At 45.8% G+C, this 18,836-nt stretch overlaps 11 protein-coding genes across 11 annotated transcripts; 5 read left to right on the top strand and 6 right to left on the bottom strand.

Moving 5' to 3' along the window:
- Window positions 1–471: 471 nt before the first annotated feature.
- Window positions 472–2,542, bottom strand: L203_104021 (uncharacterized protein; the record flags this gene model as incomplete). The annotated part of the gene is made up of 4 exons (XM_066213411.1): window positions 472–622; window positions 674–1,397; window positions 1,447–2,083; window positions 2,129–2,542. 4 exons carry the CDS (start codon window positions 2,540–2,542, stop codon window positions 472–474), a joined length of 1,926 nt encoding a protein of 641 aa, XP_066069508.1.
- A 598-nt stretch (window positions 2,543–3,140) lies between these two features.
- Window positions 3,141–5,539, top strand: L203_104020 (uncharacterized protein; the record flags this gene model as incomplete). Its single annotated transcript, XM_066213410.1, has 3 exons — window positions 3,141–3,380; window positions 3,429–5,346; window positions 5,406–5,539. 3 exons carry the CDS (start codon window positions 3,141–3,143, stop codon window positions 5,537–5,539), a joined length of 2,292 nt encoding a protein of 763 aa, XP_066069507.1.
- A 164-nt stretch (window positions 5,540–5,703) lies between these two features.
- Window positions 5,704–7,463, bottom strand: L203_104019 (uncharacterized protein; the record flags this gene model as incomplete). Its single annotated transcript, XM_066213409.1, has 6 exons — window positions 5,704–5,737; window positions 5,794–6,219; window positions 6,270–6,580; window positions 6,629–7,280; window positions 7,331–7,364; window positions 7,415–7,463. The coding sequence occupies 6 exons, from the start codon at window positions 7,461–7,463 to the stop codon at window positions 5,704–5,706; spliced, it is 1,506 nt and encodes a 501-aa protein (XP_066069506.1).
- A 228-nt stretch (window positions 7,464–7,691) lies between these two features.
- On the top strand, window positions 7,692–8,343 carry L203_104018 (adenine phosphoribosyltransferase; the record flags this gene model as incomplete). Its single annotated transcript, XM_066213408.1, has 3 exons — window positions 7,692–7,751; window positions 7,805–8,118; window positions 8,181–8,343. 3 exons carry the CDS (start codon window positions 7,692–7,694, stop codon window positions 8,341–8,343), a joined length of 537 nt encoding a protein of 178 aa, XP_066069505.1.
- A 96-nt stretch (window positions 8,344–8,439) lies between these two features.
- Window positions 8,440–9,943, bottom strand: L203_104017 (uncharacterized protein; the record flags this gene model as incomplete). The annotated part of the gene is made up of 4 exons (XM_066213407.1): window positions 8,440–9,320; window positions 9,381–9,603; window positions 9,655–9,827; window positions 9,874–9,943. 4 exons carry the CDS (start codon window positions 9,941–9,943, stop codon window positions 8,440–8,442), a joined length of 1,347 nt encoding a protein of 448 aa, XP_066069504.1.
- Window positions 9,944–10,100: 157 nt separating this feature from the next.
- On the top strand, window positions 10,101–10,969 carry L203_104016 (uncharacterized protein; the record flags this gene model as incomplete). The annotated part of the gene is made up of 4 exons (XM_066213406.1): window positions 10,101–10,218; window positions 10,305–10,451; window positions 10,497–10,723; window positions 10,775–10,969. 4 exons carry the CDS (start codon window positions 10,101–10,103, stop codon window positions 10,967–10,969), a joined length of 687 nt encoding a protein of 228 aa, XP_066069503.1.
- An 84-nt stretch (window positions 10,970–11,053) lies between these two features.
- Window positions 11,054–12,123, bottom strand: L203_104015 (uncharacterized protein; the record flags this gene model as incomplete). Its single annotated transcript, XM_066213405.1, has 8 exons — window positions 11,054–11,096; window positions 11,143–11,218; window positions 11,268–11,346; window positions 11,402–11,442; window positions 11,492–11,567; window positions 11,610–11,705; window positions 11,756–11,878; window positions 11,926–12,123. The coding sequence occupies 8 exons, from the start codon at window positions 12,121–12,123 to the stop codon at window positions 11,054–11,056; spliced, it is 732 nt and encodes a 243-aa protein (XP_066069502.1).
- Window positions 12,124–12,350: 227 nt separating this feature from the next.
- Window positions 12,351–13,393, bottom strand: L203_104014 (uncharacterized protein; the record flags this gene model as incomplete). The annotated part of the gene is made up of 2 exons (XM_066213404.1): window positions 12,351–12,773; window positions 12,845–13,393. 2 exons carry the CDS (start codon window positions 13,391–13,393, stop codon window positions 12,351–12,353), a joined length of 972 nt encoding a protein of 323 aa, XP_066069501.1.
- Window positions 13,394–14,219: 826 nt separating this feature from the next.
- On the top strand, window positions 14,220–15,392 carry L203_104013 (ribose-5-phosphate isomerase; the record flags this gene model as incomplete). The annotated part of the gene is made up of 6 exons (XM_066213403.1): window positions 14,220–14,300; window positions 14,348–14,526; window positions 14,574–14,856; window positions 14,902–15,117; window positions 15,162–15,248; window positions 15,297–15,392. The coding sequence occupies 6 exons, from the start codon at window positions 14,220–14,222 to the stop codon at window positions 15,390–15,392; spliced, it is 942 nt and encodes a 313-aa protein (XP_066069500.1).
- A 278-nt stretch (window positions 15,393–15,670) lies between these two features.
- Window positions 15,671–16,141, bottom strand: L203_104012 (transcription and mRNA export factor SUS1; the record flags this gene model as incomplete). Its single annotated transcript, XM_066213402.1, has 4 exons — window positions 15,671–15,750; window positions 15,800–15,868; window positions 15,934–16,004; window positions 16,059–16,141. The coding sequence occupies 4 exons, from the start codon at window positions 16,139–16,141 to the stop codon at window positions 15,671–15,673; spliced, it is 303 nt and encodes a 100-aa protein (XP_066069499.1).
- Window positions 16,142–17,597: 1,456 nt separating this feature from the next.
- Window positions 17,598–18,757, top strand: L203_104011 (uncharacterized protein; the record flags this gene model as incomplete). Its single annotated transcript, XM_066213401.1, has 4 exons — window positions 17,598–17,733; window positions 17,786–18,402; window positions 18,453–18,518; window positions 18,566–18,757. The coding sequence occupies 4 exons, from the start codon at window positions 17,598–17,600 to the stop codon at window positions 18,755–18,757; spliced, it is 1,011 nt and encodes a 336-aa protein (XP_066069498.1).
- Between the last annotated feature and the right edge of the window lie 79 nt (window positions 18,758–18,836).

The following is an 18,836-nucleotide window of genomic DNA, read 5'->3' as shown; positions in this document are numbered from 1 at the left end:
GACAGTTGTATATTGCATCATGGTGTACTGATAGTAAAGGTCTACCCTACCTGGTCAGCGGTAAGTTAAATCATGAACTTTGACGAGACAAAGTAAATACTGACTATTCCGACACAAAAGTCAGTTGTCTTATATATTTCTCAGAGTTTGAGACAGCCAACATATCTATCAAATATCCATGCCATCCGCTTTCATCTACCATACCGATACAGGTGTGGCGATCCTAGGATAAGTCAAAATCCATAAAAAAATATCTTGGATTCTCGTACAAAGAGAGTCACAACGTCAAACCCAACAATAGTGACGAACTTAGGTCCCAGACAGCGCCATTGTACATAGGTGCATTAAAAATAACACGATTTGACAAGCACATGCAATAGTGGCCTCTATAATGGTATAGCTCAAGACTAAAACACTTATAGTCAATATCTCTCCCCGCTTTGGATTATAATAGTAAATTTCTGTTTATCTTTACAAGAGACTTCGCAAATCACTAATCTGATGTGCTTTCTTCTCTAGAATCGTAATAACATCCCTGAGTCGTTGGGCAAGAGCACGCCGTTTTTGGGGATCAGCAGCGGGATCAAGGCGTTTGTAGCGATCTGACAGTTCAGTATAGACACTACAAACATGTTAACCACTGGTAAGCAGAGAATGATAACGGAAAATATACCGTCTGTGGCGATTATAATCATCTTCCAACTCTCCAACGACTCTTTGCAATCTGTTCTTCTTGTCCTTCTCATCATCTTTCTTCTCAGGCTCTTGGCTTTTCTTGAACTCTTCAGCAGTCATACTGAAAAATTCTTTTTCCAATTGATCCACGTTAATATCTGGAGAAACTGTTTTGACAGTCGATGCCAGCGGCTTCTTGTGGTTAACGAGAGCTCTAGATGATTGTCTGGAAGGTGCTTGAGCCGTCGGAGTAGGTGAACACGTAAGGTTTTCTGACGGTGAATACTTTCGAGTGGTTTTTTCAATTGTAGAGGGAGCAAGCGTGTCAAAATTGGAAGCAGCAGTTTGAAGACCTTGTCTCAATTTGGATGGTTTTGGCAGACCCTTCCCGTGCTTTGTTCCTTCATCCTTGTCGTAATTATTGCATCCATCAGCCATGACCTGCCGAACAATCTTCATCATTTCTTCTCTTTCCATCTTTAAAGTCCTTTCTCCTCTAGCTCGCTTCCTTGCCTCAAGACCCTGCTCGACAATGGCATTGACAGTAGAGACTTGACGAGAGAGTCGGGCAATCTTATCCCGAATTTCAGCGAGCTCAGCCGAATTTGACAATGTGTCGAGTTTGGACGATTGTAATTTAACCACAAGATCCTTCTGCTGTCCAAGTTCAAGCGTGAGACGAGCAAGATGTTCCCTCGTGGAGGCGACAAGATTTTCAAGAGCTTTCAAATATCGTCGATATATCATCTCAAATTGTTACCAATAACTCACCAGTCTTTTCACTTTTAGCATCCTGAAATTCTTTCTCACCAATCCGCCCAGCCTCCACGACCTCCTCTTTGGCTCTAGCCACTTCATCTTCCAATTCCTTTACTCGCCGTCTCGATGTAGAATTTTCAATCTCTAGACACTTTAATCTCTCGTTGAGCTTTCCCAACGCTTCGGGGATATCCATCGCCGCCTTGCCGCCTACACTTTCGTCTGGATCCAAATGGCCAAACTTGGCCGCTTGTGCCGGACTCTGCATCAAGCTTGTCATGCCAGTAATATTTCCCGGAGTTTTAGGATTCTGTACCGGAGCACTAACAGATCGAGACCTCGATGTCTCTGCCCGTATCCCATGGACACGGTCTTTCTCTAATTTGTGGTTCCGTCGGCTTAGGACGGGTAAAGCCAAATTGGATAATGAAACTTCATCTGGAGGCTCTTTCAGCGACTGCTGCTGTCTGTTCGCCGCAGTCTTTTTCGTCCTCGGTTTTGGAGTCTGCTCATCTCCATGATCACTTGGAGGAGGGCTCGGTAAGGGAGAGTTGCGAGTAAAAATAAAAGAAAAGTTGAGCGGATTGGACCCTATTGGTGTGGGAGACCGAACTGGAGAAAAGGGAGATGTAGGTCTTTCGGGTAATCTCTGCTCATTGTTAGCCATAGATAAAAGAACACTTTACAGACGCACGTCGGTTCCCATCACCTTGTCAAGTTCATTCACCAATCTTCCCAGGCTTCTCTCTGGATCAAACTCGCCGCTCGTGTCTGGATAGGACTGACCTTTTCCTTGAGAGAAGACGCCGGCACCTAGAGTCACAGCGCTTGCATGATGGCCTGCTGTAGACGCCAAGCTGGTATCGACAAACATGCTCTGCTCTCTTGTGTGATAACTAGAACTTGCACTGTGTTCAGCATGGTCGTAATGCTTGCTTGCTGCCATGACATCCGCACCCCGAACATATTCAAGAGACTCTTCTTCAGAAACATATGATGTAGGCGACGGCGCGGAAGTGAAGGACGGAGAATACAGCTCGTTGGCTAGGGTTGACTCTAGACGCTGGCGAGAAAGATCAGAATGGGATGGGAGGATAAGAGGAGCCATAGCAACGATCCTCTCTGTCTACAAGTGACAGCGTATTAAAAGTTTTATTCACAATTATAGTATGTGGTATAAGGGAATGATGAAAAAAGAAAAGAGAAAAAAACATTTAGACTCTAATCTCTTGTGTCGTTTGTTTACACTCTGAAAATAAAAAACAGCCGCGATCTTACTATATTTTTTTGGTTTTATAAGTTACAATGCATGTATAATTCTGATTTTTAACTCAAAAGGTGCAAAATATCTTATTACATAGCTGATACAGATAGAAAGAAATTCGCAGGATGCATGCAGTAGTCTCATTCATTTCTATATTTTCATCGCTTTTGTGCCTGCGGCGTTTTATTTTCGTAATGAGCCTCCACCTGTCATCAAATCAACATTTTTTATTTTTTATTTTTTATTTTTTATTTTTTCCTTTGACTATCATTTCCGTTTTGTTTTTATTTCTCCCTTTTACAACTTGAGTCGGTTTGCATCATCTGAGACAGTTTGAAGCCGGCATTGCCTGTTTGTATGTTTGCTTGTGCTTATTGTAGGCGAAAAGTGCCACAATTGACGACTTGGCTAGGGATACACAAGTGAATATATTCTTCAAACAATGCCACAAAACCCAATACCAAGTCAAGGAGGTTTACTAGGGCTTCTTCATTCCTATGAAGTACTCAGTGAAGCGCTTCAGCAGAATGTCAACAGCTTAAATGACGCTATTGACAGACTGAGAAACCATTCAGAGTATATGGCGAGGCAAGGTAGAGAAGTTGAGCCGGCTGAGCAGCGCGGGCAGGTGAGGGATGGAGAGACCAGAAATCAACAAATGGCGATTCCTCAGATTGGTACAGTATGTGTGAGCAAATTTTGGTCTATTTTGGAACTAATAGCACCATAGATCATTGTAGAAATTTCAGAAGCGACCGCCAATACGCCACTACTTGGTTTGAGCGAACAGTCTTTTGATCAACCGTTGCTTTCCCGCTTATCGCTTGATGATCGACCTGCTCTTGGAATGTCCCCTTCATTGCCGATTAGATCTGTTAGTAATACTGAAGATGGTTCACAAAACATAGATCCCACTGTAGAACAGAGTGCAAGAAGCATCGAAGCTCGTATTGCCCGTCTCACAGAGGCAGCAAGACGGCTCCGCGAGAGAGCAGGACAAGTTGATGACTTTACTAGATCTGGCAGGGTGTTGGATATCCCCTTTCCTTCTGGCGAGATCGCCAACGGTCCCAACAATCTTGCACAAAACGGCACTGCAGACAGACATGTAGGTTTTGAAGAGAGGATACAAAGAATGGTTTCTGCTTTTCGGGGAGAGACGTTGTCCGTCTCTCATTCAGACTCATCTTCCAATCAAGATCATCACCATCAACCGGATGTCCAAGATAGATCACGAGAGCGGTCCCAAATACTTCAAGATCAGGGAGCTAGACGGATCCTTCAAAACCATGTACCAGCTAGACTTCATACTGGTACAGCAGCTTTAAGCCGACAGATGCAGGCGGAAATTCAACCTCAAACACACCAATGCCCGAGTATGAGAGCAAGGACTGGTGCTTCTTCTGTTGTCCCGCCACGAACCTCTCAAATGGGTAGGAGACGTGGTTGCTTGCCTACAAATGCAGCTATTCAGCAGACTCAAGTCCCTCCACGTCAAGTGCGGTCCAATATTAATTCGCCGGCTTTCAATTCGCCTGCTTCGACCATTCGACCATCTCTGCGCACACCTACATCTCCTCTAAGTTCTGCTCTCGCCAATGATGACATGATTCCGTTGGACCGTTCAATGACTGTACCGCACGAGAGACACGAAGAAATCTCCCAATCTTCGTTAGCTGAATCCAGCTCTGGATCCAATAGTCGAGCCTTTGTGGTAGACGAAAATGTCAATGATGGTCGCAATGCGTTGACCTTTCGAGGGATGAGAATTGCAGATCAAATGCAACGAGCAAGGTTAGATAACAACCCTGCAGAACCGAATACAAACGGTGGATCTTACTCGGACGAATCTGGACTTGAATGGGAGTCTGCAGGTCAAAGAGGGTACATCATGTCCTTGTTCCAAGATAGTCCTCTCAGTCGTTTTCTTCATCCCCCATGGGCCGTTCCTGGCACTCATCTCCAATTGACCTTGTCTGGATCGTCTAATAACTCTCCGGCTGAAAACCAGGCCGCTGAGCCTGGGACTTCTCAACTTCCTCCACCACAAGTTCTGCCGCAACAACAGGCAACAACCTCTGCACCTACTATAGGCTCAATTTTGCCCCTTGGTGCTCAGGCAATCATTGTTGAAGCACGTAATCCAGCTGGTGGTAGCCATACTCGCATCTTGGGCGATCTTGAACCCCAGAGTGGGACTCTAAGTCAGAATGATAATGCCGAGGTTATTAGGGCGACCAATGATACCAGAAATACCCTGATGCGAGTTGGCCAATCGCGAAGGAATATCAATATGGTCAGACAAAGATCTCTTCCCTCACAAGCAAACCCTTCGCAGACACAAACTCCCAGCAGACCTGCAATGAACCCTGTAATACCCAACATTCCAGAGCTGCTGTTGACATTGTTCAATCAAGATGTTCCTGTATTCGAACCAGGACTGACCCCAAGTCAAAGTATATCCCTTGCAGGCTTCCGAGATGGTCAACGGGTGGATCCTATTAGGCATATTGCCTTGGAATTTCCGGGTAATATTGTTGATGATCCTGAGTTAGGTATACCTATGAGCGCAGAAGAGAGGCAGTCATATAACGAATTGCTGAATATAATGATGCAACGAGCTCAAGAAGACACTCCACGGGAAGATAGTTAGTATCAAGACTAAAGTTCCTTTTGGATCTAAACCGTTGCTGATGCTGATGAACAGATCAGACCAATAATTCTGTGGATGAAACGCAAACTGAGGAGGATAGGGTGATTGCAAGGGAGGGTACCGGGACGGCTACCAAGGAGAATTTGGACGCTAATATACATCTGCTGTCATCGTCAGCATGGAGTTGACGCGACAGAAGCACAGCATTGGTTTAGTTTAGTTCAAGTCAAATAGTTATGCTTCGCCGTTTCTTTAGAGTCATCAAGTTGTAGAAATACGACTATGGGTATGATATACATGGAAACTTTATGAACTGGAACTAGAAAAGACTGTTGGACTGTGTTAACGTTTGTCACTGGTGAGTCATGTCGCGGACTCCCTTTTCACTGCTTTTACATCAACAAATGTACCGGATGTGTGTATCAACAGAAGAGAAACAAACCTGAAGCTTAACATCCCCCCTTCTTGCAATAATTCCACAATTGCTTCAGCTTCTTCCAATGACAAATCGCCCAGCACTTTGTTCACCTTATCCAAATTCTCCGTTTTAAGAGCCTTCCTAAATTCCTCGGGGAATGCTTCGAAGATCTGCCATTTCCGTTGCAAAAACGCTCTGACTTGTTCAACATCAAGCTCCTCTGCGCCTTCACCTTCCAGGCGAAGTTCTTCAGGAGGAGGACCATCGGGCAGATTAAAGGCAATAGTCATATTGGGGTCTGTAGCCACAAGCTGGATTGTCTCGCGTTCACCAGACCCTTGTGTAGCTTCCTCTGCCAAAATTTCCTTGGTGCGAGAGGAAATCCGGCCATAAGTCCGTTGAAAATCTTCGTTAAACATTTTTATAGATTTGGGGTTATTTTGAATCATCCTGTCAAGTGATTAGTGTCAGGCAGGCATAGTCTTGCAAGAGAAACGTACTTTTGGAAGAACAACCCTACACCATCTTTACCAAGTTGTCTGCAGTAGCTTATTAGAAGACTCTGGTGCACGCATCTCATCGCCAGCTCCTTGTCGTTTCGACGTTCAGCATCAAATGCTTCTGCAAGTAGAGAATCATGGGTAGAGGATGAAAGGACGGAAGAGTCGTTTTGAATAAATTCATAAGATTTCTGAAATTCACCGAGAGGAATTTGAGCGAATGCTTTGCCAGACGCCGTGAGAGGCCCAAATTCCTCTTCGTCATTGGTTTCTGCTGCAGCAACAGAAGGCTGAATGGGAGGAAGCGAGGACTACAATAGTTGAGAACGTTATGAAAAGCGGGATTATCGTATACTCACGCTGGCCTTGGGATTCAAAACCTCAATCGTTTCAGTGGTCGATTTTTTTCCCTTTGTCTTTTCTTTCTCTTCATCCCAAATTGAAGGCTTCGGGGGAGCAATAGCTGAGGAGCTCCAGCCTTCATGAATATCCTCTGATGTGATCTTTTTCTTCATCTCTTTTTCTTCTTGTTCAATCTCCTTTTTTATGTCTTGCTCCCTCTTATCTAGCTCCTCAATATGCCATTTCAATCTTTGCTCGAGCTTCTCTTTGAGCGTTTCTTTTTTGCCGTCGGGTATCTCTCCATCTGCCCAGGAGGGTCGACCAGTCTTTTCATCAACCTTCTTACCATCATATACCACTTTATTGCCCTCTATTTCCCCCCCCTCTACTAACCATGCTGCCTCTCGGAAGACATCATCCAAAAGCTGACCCATCATCATGTCATACGTAGGCTGATTTGGAGCACCAGTATTTGGCTTTTCAGGAGAAGGATCTTCCCGGAGCCTTCGTTGGACCGCGCGGTAGTGATCGACACCTGAAGAATTGAGACCATTGATAACTGTCACAATACGTGGGTGTAGGATAGTATTGAGGGATAATTCAAAGTTGAGTTTAGCAATATTTTGTTTCCTTGCTTCTCGCTTCTCATGAATATCCCGTTGCTTCCAGCTACCCATCTCATAAACAATCATCATAAAGCGGCTCGATAGCATACTTACCGAATCATGCTCCTCTTGTCAACGTTGGGATGCTCTTCAATGTCCGAGTCATCAGAGAGCTAATGGTCAGTCTTACCTCTGTACTTGAGTTGCCTACCTCTAGCATATCCCACTTTGAGTAGTTGAGCGGCATAATGTCAATAACTGAATTGCTGATGGAAAGACAAAACCAAGAATAAAAGATAACAAATATACGTTTAAGATGGAACATCCCAGAATGAGTCATATGTCATTTTTCGGTGACCTCCGCCTCCACTTTTTTAGACTGATTCTTATCAACAAAATTCTTTGCATGTTTTTTCTTCCTCTTCAACTTTTGCTTTACTTCTTTCTTTATATATATATACTTTATTCTATTATCATGTCTGACATTGCTCGTTTAAAATCCCTCCTTGGTGTACATCCAGATTTTCCAAAACAAGTATGTCCTCTCTCTATGCCCTCGTCTATTGCCCAAGGCTCACTCCAATGTAGGGCATCACCTTTCTCGACATCTTTCCTCTTCTCCGTGATCCTGTGGCATTTGAAAGCCTTGTTACTCACATTTTACATCATATCTTTACTACCCATGAGGTTAAGCCAGATGTCATAGTCGGTCTTGACGCCCGTGGTTTCCTTCTCGGGCCTGTCATCGCTATGCGACTCGGCGTCGGTTTTGTCCCTGTCAGGAAAGGCGGTAAACTCCCTGGATCTGTTGAGATAGTCAAGTATGAGAAAGAATATGGCGTCGACGAATTTGAGATGCAGTCTGGGGCTGTTCAACCTGGACAGAAATGTATTGTTATCGAGTACGTCTTGTCGAGTTTAAGTTTTTATATATTGAGTCAGTGCTGATTTTCTTGGAATGTAGTGACTTGATTGCTACAGGTGGTTCCGCTGCTGCCGCGGGCCAGCTCATCAAAAAGTCTGGTGGAGCGACACTTGAATACCTCTTCATTGTGGGGTTACCTTTCCTCAAGGGCCACGAAAAACTTGACGCTCCCGTTTACTCGATGATTGAGGCTGAGGATTAGAGCCCGGCTGGTGTCATGTTGTGTGTACATTCGGATGATTTGGGCATAGAGTTATAGATGTGTTTCGTATGCATATATAGAATTGTCATACATCCGCTATTGGGTCGACAAAGGGCCTTGTATATCAAAGTCGTCCAAACCCAGATCATCATCTTCTCCAACGTCCATACCCAACGTCCTTAGCATATGCGCAACTGCTTTCCCTGCTCTGACTCGTTTTTCGTCTTCATCTTGGACATTGGAAAGCTCGGATCGGACTGTCTGAAGATGTGACAGTAGTGGCGTAGGATCTAGCGAAACCGTTTCAGCTGACATTGAGCGAGGGGCAAATTGAAGGTCTGAGAAATTATTTTCAAAGCCTTTGGTGGATGTTTGAAGGATTGGGTTAAATCGCGAATCATCCTCTTCCAACCAATCTCCATCTGATCGATTGTCCTTGTCCTCTTGTTTCTCTATACTTTGACGGTCGATTTGGGTTGATGATTGAGGCGTTGAATTATCTTCTTTCAACCAATCGCCTATCTTTTGATCTTTCTCTTCTTTATCTCTCAGCTTAAATGGTTGAAACTCTCTATCATTTTCCTCGAACCAATCTTCCAGTATTTGGTATTCTTCTGCATCCGGACCCATCGCGTCATCATCTTCCAAAAGAGCGTATTCTCCCTCGTGGTTGGTAAGGCTGTGAAACTGATCTAGGGCATCTACAGATGCAAAATCTTCAGCATAAATCGCCGCTTTGAGTTCTTGTACGTCTGGAAATTCCCCCTTCTCACCCTTGGCCCCTCTTTCCGGGGACAAAGACGAACGGTCAAAAGTCACGTCAAATTTGGCATGATTGGGAGAAGGTATGCTGGTTGATACGGAAGAAGGCGATAGAGTCGGAGAGAGATAGGAGGAAGAGTTGGGTAATTTGCGGGTGAGAGAGGGCCACATATGAGTTTGGAGAGTTTGCCGTATTATATCAAGAGGCTTCATGGCTTCAAGTACACAAGATGAGCCTGATGTTTTTTGGACTGCGATAGATCAATGCCACTCACGACGCTCATCGTCTTCATCCGTTAATGGGTTCACTTCATCAATAAACTCCAATCCAATCTCGCCAAACATCTCGACCGCAGATCCAACATCGCTTTCCTTGTTAAACTTGTCGTCATTCGCACTAGTGTCGAGAGGTGTGTTTGGTAATGCACGCACTGCAAGTGCAATATCTCGCGGCTCTGCCATAAATTTGACAAGATTGCTTGGCAACGATTTTGGTATCTAGACGTATCCCATTAGCGAATCTCAAGCAGCCATTCAAGCAGTACTCACATCCCCGTCAAAGACATACACAACCACTTCAATATCATTATACCTCTCCAGCCAGTCTGAACGCTCGCAGAGAAGCTGCCACTCCAGACAGGCAGTATAGTACTTGTTGTCCACATCCCAGACTATTGGTTCTGACTTTCCAGCGTCGTCTGGCAAGTCCTTACCTAACAATCCTACATTCTTTGTCAGTCCATACTCAAGATAAAAGATTGGCCTGACGTGAGAGGAAAGAAGCAGAGTTGTAATAGAGTGGATGAATCAAAAGTATAGTATTGCTGTTCTTTGCCATCTCGCCAAATATCTTGAATGCTGAAATGTAAAGTCAAAAATAAAAGATAGATAAGTTGTTTACAATAGTTTATGTCCGGACATGTATAACGAATATTTCTATCATTTCTTATTCTTTCTTTCTTTTTCTCTTTTACTTTTATAACAAAACCGCCATAATGCCTTATACTCATATATCTCTAGCTGACGATTTATCAACCTATATCCCACCTGCCACAGCTCCGCCTTTTCTTCGTCGCCTCATAGTCACTACATTGCTGAGAAGAGGATTTGACAGTGCAGAGGCTGGGGCATTGGCAGAGATGGAGCGCTTGGTCTTACACCGTACGTCTGCTCACTGAGGCCACCCTAACAGCGGTTAGATATCGAGCATACGGTGGAGGAAGCCAAGGACTATGCAAACCTCTGTGGACGAATACAGGTGCATGCTGGAGATATCGTCAAAGTTCAAGAGGATAGTGGATGGGGTGTAAAGGGTATGAGAAAAGAAACAAAACGGAAGCGAAAAGGTCTGGCCTGCTCTTTGAGAATGATCTTTTGCTGAGAGCAAACAGCCTTGCGTCTCGATACCATCCCATCGCCTCCAATGTCACCCTATTCTTTGGAAGTTACTCTTCCCGACTTGCTCAGGCAAGAATTACAATCGTCTCAGCTACACGACGATATCAAACCTTTGCTAAGACCATCAGGTAACGAGAGAGAGGATGCTGGGAATAAGCTGCCCTTCGCTGAAGAATGGTTACCTGCATTGCCGGACAAGTGGACCTATGCGCTACCTCAAGTCTGTCCCTATTTGCATCGACTTCGTATTCTGCTGATGATGCTGCATCAGGACAACACGGCATCATCCAAGCCAGATCATCCTCAAATATCTGCTTCTTTGTTGGATTTTATAAAACTCACGGCTGCCGAGCGAGGCGATATACCTCCCGAACTGGGTCTCGTAGATTATCGACGGCAGACAGCGACAGGCCCAGGAATGACGGGCGGGAAAAGAAGATGGGGTGTTGGGAGTGCGACAAGATAGTTTGATGTGCGCAGAGTGCATTGGGTGCATTGTAAATGTTGTAAGAGTCGAATGTATCGCGCATCTTTCTAAACGTATCTCCACCTAGTCACTGTTGGAAGCAAACTCTTCCTGGACGACTCTACGCCTGGTTGACCTGTCAACAATAACACCTAGACTAATAAACGACTGACCTTTTTTGGTTTGGCTGTAAAAGGCTAACGCCTCTCGGTGGTTTGGGCAGCTTTGGCCGAGGAGAACGCTGAGAGTCTTGACACAATCAGCTCACCGATCAGCCATCATTAAATCCAAGGCATACTCGACAGCAGGTATTGAGAAGACTGGGAAGCTTGGCTAGTTAGAGTGGCCAGCTGCCTGTTTACAGATTCCAGCATTGCCTGATCAAGAGCGATCAGTATATCCTTCCACTCTGCAAACAGTTGGATGGTGTACGTCTCTCTCCTTGATCTGAGCCTTCAAACTCTCGAGCTGCTCTACAGCCCATGTCAGTGAATACACCCGAGGATCAGCCATCTCAGTCACCCAGGTCTCCGTCCTCGTCCTTTTCCTCGCCAAGTCGTTTCTCCATGTCTGCTACGGCGAGAGGCCTTTCAAGCAGCTATCGTTGCTTTAGACAGCCCTCTGTCCCGGTACCACATACTCTATACGTTGCTTCCATGAGCATCCCAATACAATCTTCCACCTGGCCTTCCCCCAGCCACCGCAATAACGGTATAGGCTTAACCAGTATCTTCAGCTGCCATCCATCAGCTCATTGTCCCGACGCTCTACTGAGAGACTGCTCACTTGCAGCTCATCTAATGTACGCAATATAGCCGTATCGACCTGGCGCTGTCTTATAACCACTTGGAGCATGCCACTCTCTATCGCCTCTACCACATCTTGCTCACTACTCCCATCTTTTTCAATCTGCGTAGCTGGATGAACACAGGTGCTGGAGATGGAGGAAAACATACCTGGTCGAGAGAGAGGACTTCTCTCCAGACTCTGATACTGCCACCATCGCTGGCAGTCCCATCCTGCCAAAACAGACACAGTGTCCAATCCTGGCCTTGTCCGTCGTCTGATACAGAAGAACACAGTAGAAATTTTTCGCTGGGCACGAGCTGGGTAGAAATCAATTGTTGCGAAAGAGAATGAAGAAAACAAGTCATAATAGTGTCATGAAATGCGAAATAAAAACATTAAAACACCAAAACACCAATAGTGATCAACATGCCATTACATAAACACATCCAAAAAAAGGTCATTTTCTGCCATAAGATGCCAGCCAGTTATGCTTCTCTTTCATACAACTATAAATAATGCTAATCATTATACACATTATGGAAACTCGTTGGATAGGTAATGCCATTCAATTGCAGCATAATGTCGTGGTGCTCTAGATGCGTATAGGGCGAGCTTTTGGAGTCATTTCGTCGTCTTGCCACAATGGCTTGATATCTTTGCCTTGCGCTCTCACACCTAAACTCATTCTCCTCATGCTCATATTATCCCGTTCCCGCCCGCCGGTTTCTCGCGACATCGGCGTCCAAAAATCGCTCTTGCAACTCATCGCACGTCCGCGATATCTCGGCGGGGTAGAAGGCTGCGAGCCTGACGCAACGGTGGGTGACACGCTGGGCGAGAGCGCACACTCGACCTGGTCCTCATCGCTGCCGCGGTACATAACGGCCGGAGCCGTCAAAGGCAAGACAGGGTTATCGACCTCCCTCAAAAACGCCTCGAGGGGAATGTCAGGCGAAAGAGATGTGACGGGAGGTGAAGGCAATGGGAAACGCCAGACCGGAGGAGGTAGCGGCACCTGCAGACTCGGTCTTGGTCGACGGGACGAGAGCTATTCCATCAGCACAGGTCAAACCGAGCCCGACTTACACCTCCAACCAGCACCTCTACAGCAAGTTCATCGGCCTGGGTAATCTTGACAGCCTGGATACCCTTGCTTGCCTTGTCGATCTCGTTGCCAGCCTGCTTTCGGCACACCAAACTCTGTTCCACCTTGGGTGTACCGCCATCCAGCGTAAACATCTCCAACACTCGCCGTCGCGAGCTCAAACTCCTCGTCAACGCCTCAGCTGCCTCCTCCGCCGTCTGGACACCGTACGGGATCACACTCGCCAACGCATAATGCCTGTCGTTTGACTTTGGCAGCGTACGAATACTCGACCAACCCCACGTGATCAACCCCGCCAGCGACCCCAACGAGCCAGCCTTTCCGTGCTTTTGCCACTCCTCACACCGCCGTTCCTTCTCCCTCTCCGAGTCACCCGTCGAAGAGCCTTCCTCTGCTCCGTCACACACACTCCCCATCAACTCAAACGGTGGAAAGTACGACACGGTGTCTGTCGCTGGCAGTCTCGACGGAGACGCTGCCTTCGCCCTCAGCGAGCACTTTCCCGAGACTTGTGTTGCCGTCGTGGACATGGATACGAACAAATTCTTAAAAGCCGAGAAAAAAAAAGAGAAAGAAGAAGAGAAATTATCTCGACGTGTGGCTTTATAATGTTTTTGAATGGTGGAGGCGTGTAGAAATGACGCGTAGAGTCTAGGCCTTGGGATTCGGGATCGAATCGCCGCAAGTCGTGACGTCGAAACTTTTTTCTTTCTCACGTGGTACGATGAAAACAATAAATATAAAATGTAAATGAATTCTCAACTGCATTTATAAAACACTTCTTTTTATATCTCTTCTAAATCCCATACCCACAAAAGAAACAAAAAGAATCCAGACCTGAGCTAACCAAACCGACACTCTTGGACAGCTCCTGAATCGCCTCGCACAAAAGTTGGAGTACTCGAGGAAAAGGGTAGCGTCGCAGGTTTACTAGGCACACGGCAAGGATTAGGGAGACCTTTCGACGGGTGGTGAGCAGTGTGGATGGATGAAAGGGAGCAGAGACAATTGTGTTGTCGCAGCGGGATACAATAGGGTTCTCGACGTCCACCAGCTATCACAATAGATGGGAAAAGAATAGTAGAGATGGCGTCGCTGAACTTTGAAGCAAGAGGCGGAGGCCGCCGCTTTACTGTTTGGGTCGTTTCCACGTGGCAAGTGTAGATAGCCTTATACAGCTGTTTGTGTGGAAGGACAGTAAAATCAGTCGCGTGTATTTGGTTCCGTCGCCTCGGGCGGAGATGGAATAATCTCCGGTTTTGTGGCAGCCGTCTTGTTCTCTCAACTTACCAACTTTGCATCTTGACAGCGATTCTATTCACCATACTTCGACAAACGCTAGTTTTGTGTGGAAGGATGCCTTCGCCCGTGGCAGAACTTCTCAAGGCGAAGATGGCGAGCGAGCCAAAGACTCCGATAGGTGTTGTGGCAGATACGGTGAGCGGAACGTCGTCGGTCTGGGGTGGAAGCTGATAGGTGGGTAGTTTGTCTCACCGGCGCAGCCGGTGACGGATAAGAAGCAACTGCCAACGTCTATTCCTCTGCCAGTGTTGCCAGCGATGGAGGCGGCAAAGAGATTGGCGGCGTATGCGGCGGTGGACCGGCATGTCGGCTTGGAGCACAAGGTGAGCGCAAGCGTCGTTCTCATGTTGACGGGTGACAGGTGATTGGCATCGGCTCGGGATCTACGGTGCCGTATGTTGTAGACAGGATCATGGCGCAAGGGTACGAGGCCAACAAGGATCGTGTGTTCCTCCCGACAGGTTTCCAGTCCAAGGAACTTATAGTCAAGGCTGGCCTGACACTTGGGGATGTTGACCAGTACGCCCGGATTGATGTGACGATTGACGGCGCGGATGAGGTTGATAACGGGCTCAACTCGATCAAGGGAGGAGGGGCGTGTCAGCTTCGAGAAAAAATTTTGGCAGAGGCTGCCGATACTTGGATCATTGTTGCCGATTTTCGAAAAAACTCTCACGTGCTGGGAACATCTGTAGGTGGATGGTTATACTTTTGTCGGTGGCTCATGTTGTCGCAGTGGACGAGAGGCATCCCGATTGAGGTTGTGCCGTTTGCTTATGCCAAGGTGCTTACCAACCTCGCCTACATGGGTTCTCCCAGTGTTCTTGCCAACGGCCAACCGGGTCTTTTGTTGAGGATGGGCAAGATGAAAGCTGGGCCTGTTGTCAGTGATAATGGAAACTTTATCATTGATGCTCCTTTTTCAGAAGAAATGATGCGGAAACCTCAAGACGTATGTCTAGGCTTTGGCGCATGGGTATGCTGACAGAATTGCAGCTGCTACATAGGATAAAGATGTTGACGGGTGTTGTCGAGGTAGGGCTTTTCTGCGGGATGGCCAAGGCTGCTTACTTTGGCAATGAGGTATGTCTTCGTTTTACTTCTCAGTATGTTGTTGACACATGTGTGTAGGATGGATCGGTCACGATCCGCGCTCAAGACGGTTCTGTTACTCGTCTACAATCAGTTCCCAATTCTCCAAACCTGGTGCCAGTTGTCGAGGTCTAGCCAAGTTTTTAGTCTAGAGGCAGGGTTGAGATTTATGTTTAGTCATGAGGCTGAAAAGTCTCCAGTTGGGCGGTATCCTGGCGGATATAGCGAGACACATGTTGTGGTATAGGCTGTGCTTACATTGTCATGTACTATGTGCTTCTCTTTGATAATCCTAAAAGCGGGCATGGTTGAGTCGACGCTGGCCATACGTAGGAAGAATCGGTGCATACAACATGCTCGTGAAAAACACAAATCAAGCATATCCAAACATCTCATAGACATACAGCCGTACATTAAGCCTGATCTACTTCTCGGTCGAGTACGCCTTCAATCTCTAGCATGACATCGTTTTTGACATTTTCATTGACCATCCCTATCCTTTCTGAGCCATGCGCCTTACACTCCACGCTACATGCACTCACCAGCAGCGGTTTTGCAAATCTCAGAGACGAGTGCCTGCAAGTTTGGCGTCTCTTGACTGCGTGCTTTCTCTATCAAGACCCACGGTCAGTCGGAGGTGGTACGAAACGTTGGGGGCACGCCGAGTAGAAGTCACCTTTGGCAAGATCCTTGAGGTCATCTACCCATCCGCTCTCTTCTAAATGAGCTTGCAAGAGCTTTCGTATTCTTTAAAGGTTCAGCTTGCCTCTTCATCCTATACAAGCTGGCTATGAGACGTACCGATCCCAATCGCCTGTCTCCAGCAACCGTTGTCGGATGGCGTTGATGGTAGCTTCATCAGGAATGTTGTTTGATTGGGACATTGTCTTTTTTTACAATTATAACGGTTGAAGATGAAAGAGAAGAATGAATTGTTATTTAAAGTGCTGTTGGTGGAGGCAGTCATGATTTACGCCATTTTAGTTATTTTATTTTATTATTTTTTAATTACAACTCTGCGAATTTTGACTTTTTTTCTTTTATCTCAAGATTAAAACGTCACTTTGCTTCATGGCGACTATAAATATTCAACTATAGATGGTGGGCCAAAGGTCGTTGAGATTGAAGATGTGCAGCAACACAAGGCTTGCGGCATTTGAACGTGACTAAGTATTAACTCTAAGATGATTTTTTGAGCAGTTTTACAAGAAAGCAGAACCACCAAGATGTTGTGTTTCTTACAGTTGGCGAGTATGAAAAGTGGTAGTTATAGGGGAGACAAGATGGCAAGAAGTGTGGTAGGTGCATTGCGAATTTTGTCACAGCTAATGTGATTTTCACAGAGACAATGCTTGCTTAGGTAAGATTGATTCATGTCAAGAAGCATTCACTGGATAAAAGTTAGCTTTGTCATCAACGATTCAAGCATTGGATGGGCCCGAACAAGATTCGCCTCGAGAAACTGCGAAAATTTCCAGTAGAAAGTCTGCAGCAACAAGACTGTATCACATTGACTACTTGAATAAACTCGTCTACAACGGTCTAGGTGTGGAATCTGCCAATGTGAAGAGCACTACGAGTTAATGTAAGGCCAAGGCGGATTATAACAAAGACAAGAAGCCCCAACGAACCAACAGTTTTGCTCACAAGAGAGTTTTCCATTGCATGGCACCTTTTCGAAGCGATCCAGTAAGGATTAGAAGACAGTTGGTTCATTTTGAGAGTATGGAGCTAGACCATGGATTATTCAACGTTGTTGATTGAATCAGCTACAACGAAATGGAAGCAGACTTTCCATTAGTATCTAGCATCCCGCCAGTTGCTCAAGGCTGACCATGGAAATACACATTAGTAGTTCCCGACGATTGGAGGCATTCAACCAAGAAGATAGCTGAAGCATAAGAGTCGGTAATCGTCCTGGAATCCTCACTCACCACTGGTGTTGCAAGAAGACAGGACTAGTTGACATAAGCTGAACCTTTTTCATTTGCAAGTTCCAAGCAGCGGGGAGAGTCATAGCACACTAAGAATACAGGCAGAATGGGGTGTTCTCGTGAATATGGGTTATGAACGATGGATACTCTCCAATGCAGTATTCAATACAAAGTTCGGTGACTATGTATCAATCAAGCGTATCAAGTCCTACTGGAATCTCCTAGTTGGCCATGGAATAGAATACAAATGCATAGCAGAGACTTGTTTTTGTTTATATATTGTCACAGTTGAGACGTATGTTCGGACAAGCAAACAATCTCCGCTAGCATTTAAAAGTCATCTATTCCTGTTTTTAAAAACAATTTCACCTCTTCATCACTTCAAGCTTATTATTCATTCAACGTCATGACAGAGCAATCTGAAGCTCAGCGTAGAGCAGCAACGAGAAAAGCGAAGATTCTTGCTCGGGGTAATGCTGGTCTCAATAAACTTGCGCAAACAGCTCGAGGTGGAGAGGCTGACATGCTCTATGGAAGCGATTGTTTGTATTTTCCATCTTGTCTTATTATAGTTTGTTAACGTTCGTATACCAGTGAAGCCTTCCTCTAGCACTTTAGATGACAAAACAAAACCTAAAGAAACCTCATCAGCTTCTCAGTCCTCCTCTTCCGCCCGGCCTTCATCTCATACTCAGCCACAAACCCAACTACCCTCTGAGCAGCAAGCCATGGCCAAACAGCTTGAGGCTATGATGTCTATGTTTGGTAGCCCTAATACTCAAGCCGGTCCAGGAGGCGAAATGCCAGATATAGGTAGATTACTGGCGGATATGATGAGTGATTCGTCTCTGGAGACAAAACCTGCTATCAACGGACAAGAGACACTTGGAAATTTAGACGACCCTGCCGGGTTTGGAGGCATGGGTCCAGAAGGGATTCCACCTCAATTTCCAGGTGGAGCCGGTGATCTTCCGTTTCGTTTTACTGACCTCAATGCCAGAATCCAAAAGCGTGAATCCAAGTCAAAAGTGGAGAAGTACTTTCCACTGATGCACTTTATTGCCATGGTTGCGCTGGCTGTTTTCACTGTTGTATGGTGGGAACCTGCATTGGAAGATGCTGCGCCACTGAGACAAGGAACGTCATGGTCAGAAAGATGGAACGGATTTGCAGGGAGAAGAATAAAGGGATTGGGACAGGTTGAAGTTCTTGTAGGCCAAAGTCTCTTGCCCAAATGAAAATCTAACTTGAATGTTGCTAGCCCGTCTTTTGGGCATTTCTTACAGTTGAACTTATCCTACAAACGACTCGACTCATGGTTTTAAAGGTGCGTTCGATTGTTGAAAAGCAAAAACAACTAATGACATTTAACAGTCCCCTCCGGAGCCTCACTCTTATCTACAAAACTTTCTCCCTATTCTTCCCCCTAATATCTCCCGTCCCCTCCTCACTGGAAGTAGATATCTCAGTCTTGTTTCTCAGACTTACAAAGATGGCTGCTTGCTCGTATTTGTTCTTGGAATGACTGTGGTTGTTGCTGGGTGGTTAAGAGAATCCACCTCCTAATCTGATTCTTTATATCTAAAATACATATTATTTCTAAAAAAATGTCTGAAAAGAAGATTTAACAAACATCATCTGGAGC

The sequence above is a fragment of the Cryptococcus depauperatus genome, chromosome 4 (assembly GCF_001720195.1).
Source record: "Cryptococcus depauperatus CBS 7841 chromosome 4, complete sequence".
Lineage (NCBI taxonomy): Eukaryota > Fungi > Basidiomycota > Tremellomycetes > Tremellales > Cryptococcaceae > Cryptococcus > Cryptococcus depauperatus.
This window is presented reverse-complemented; position numbering and strand designations above follow the sequence as displayed.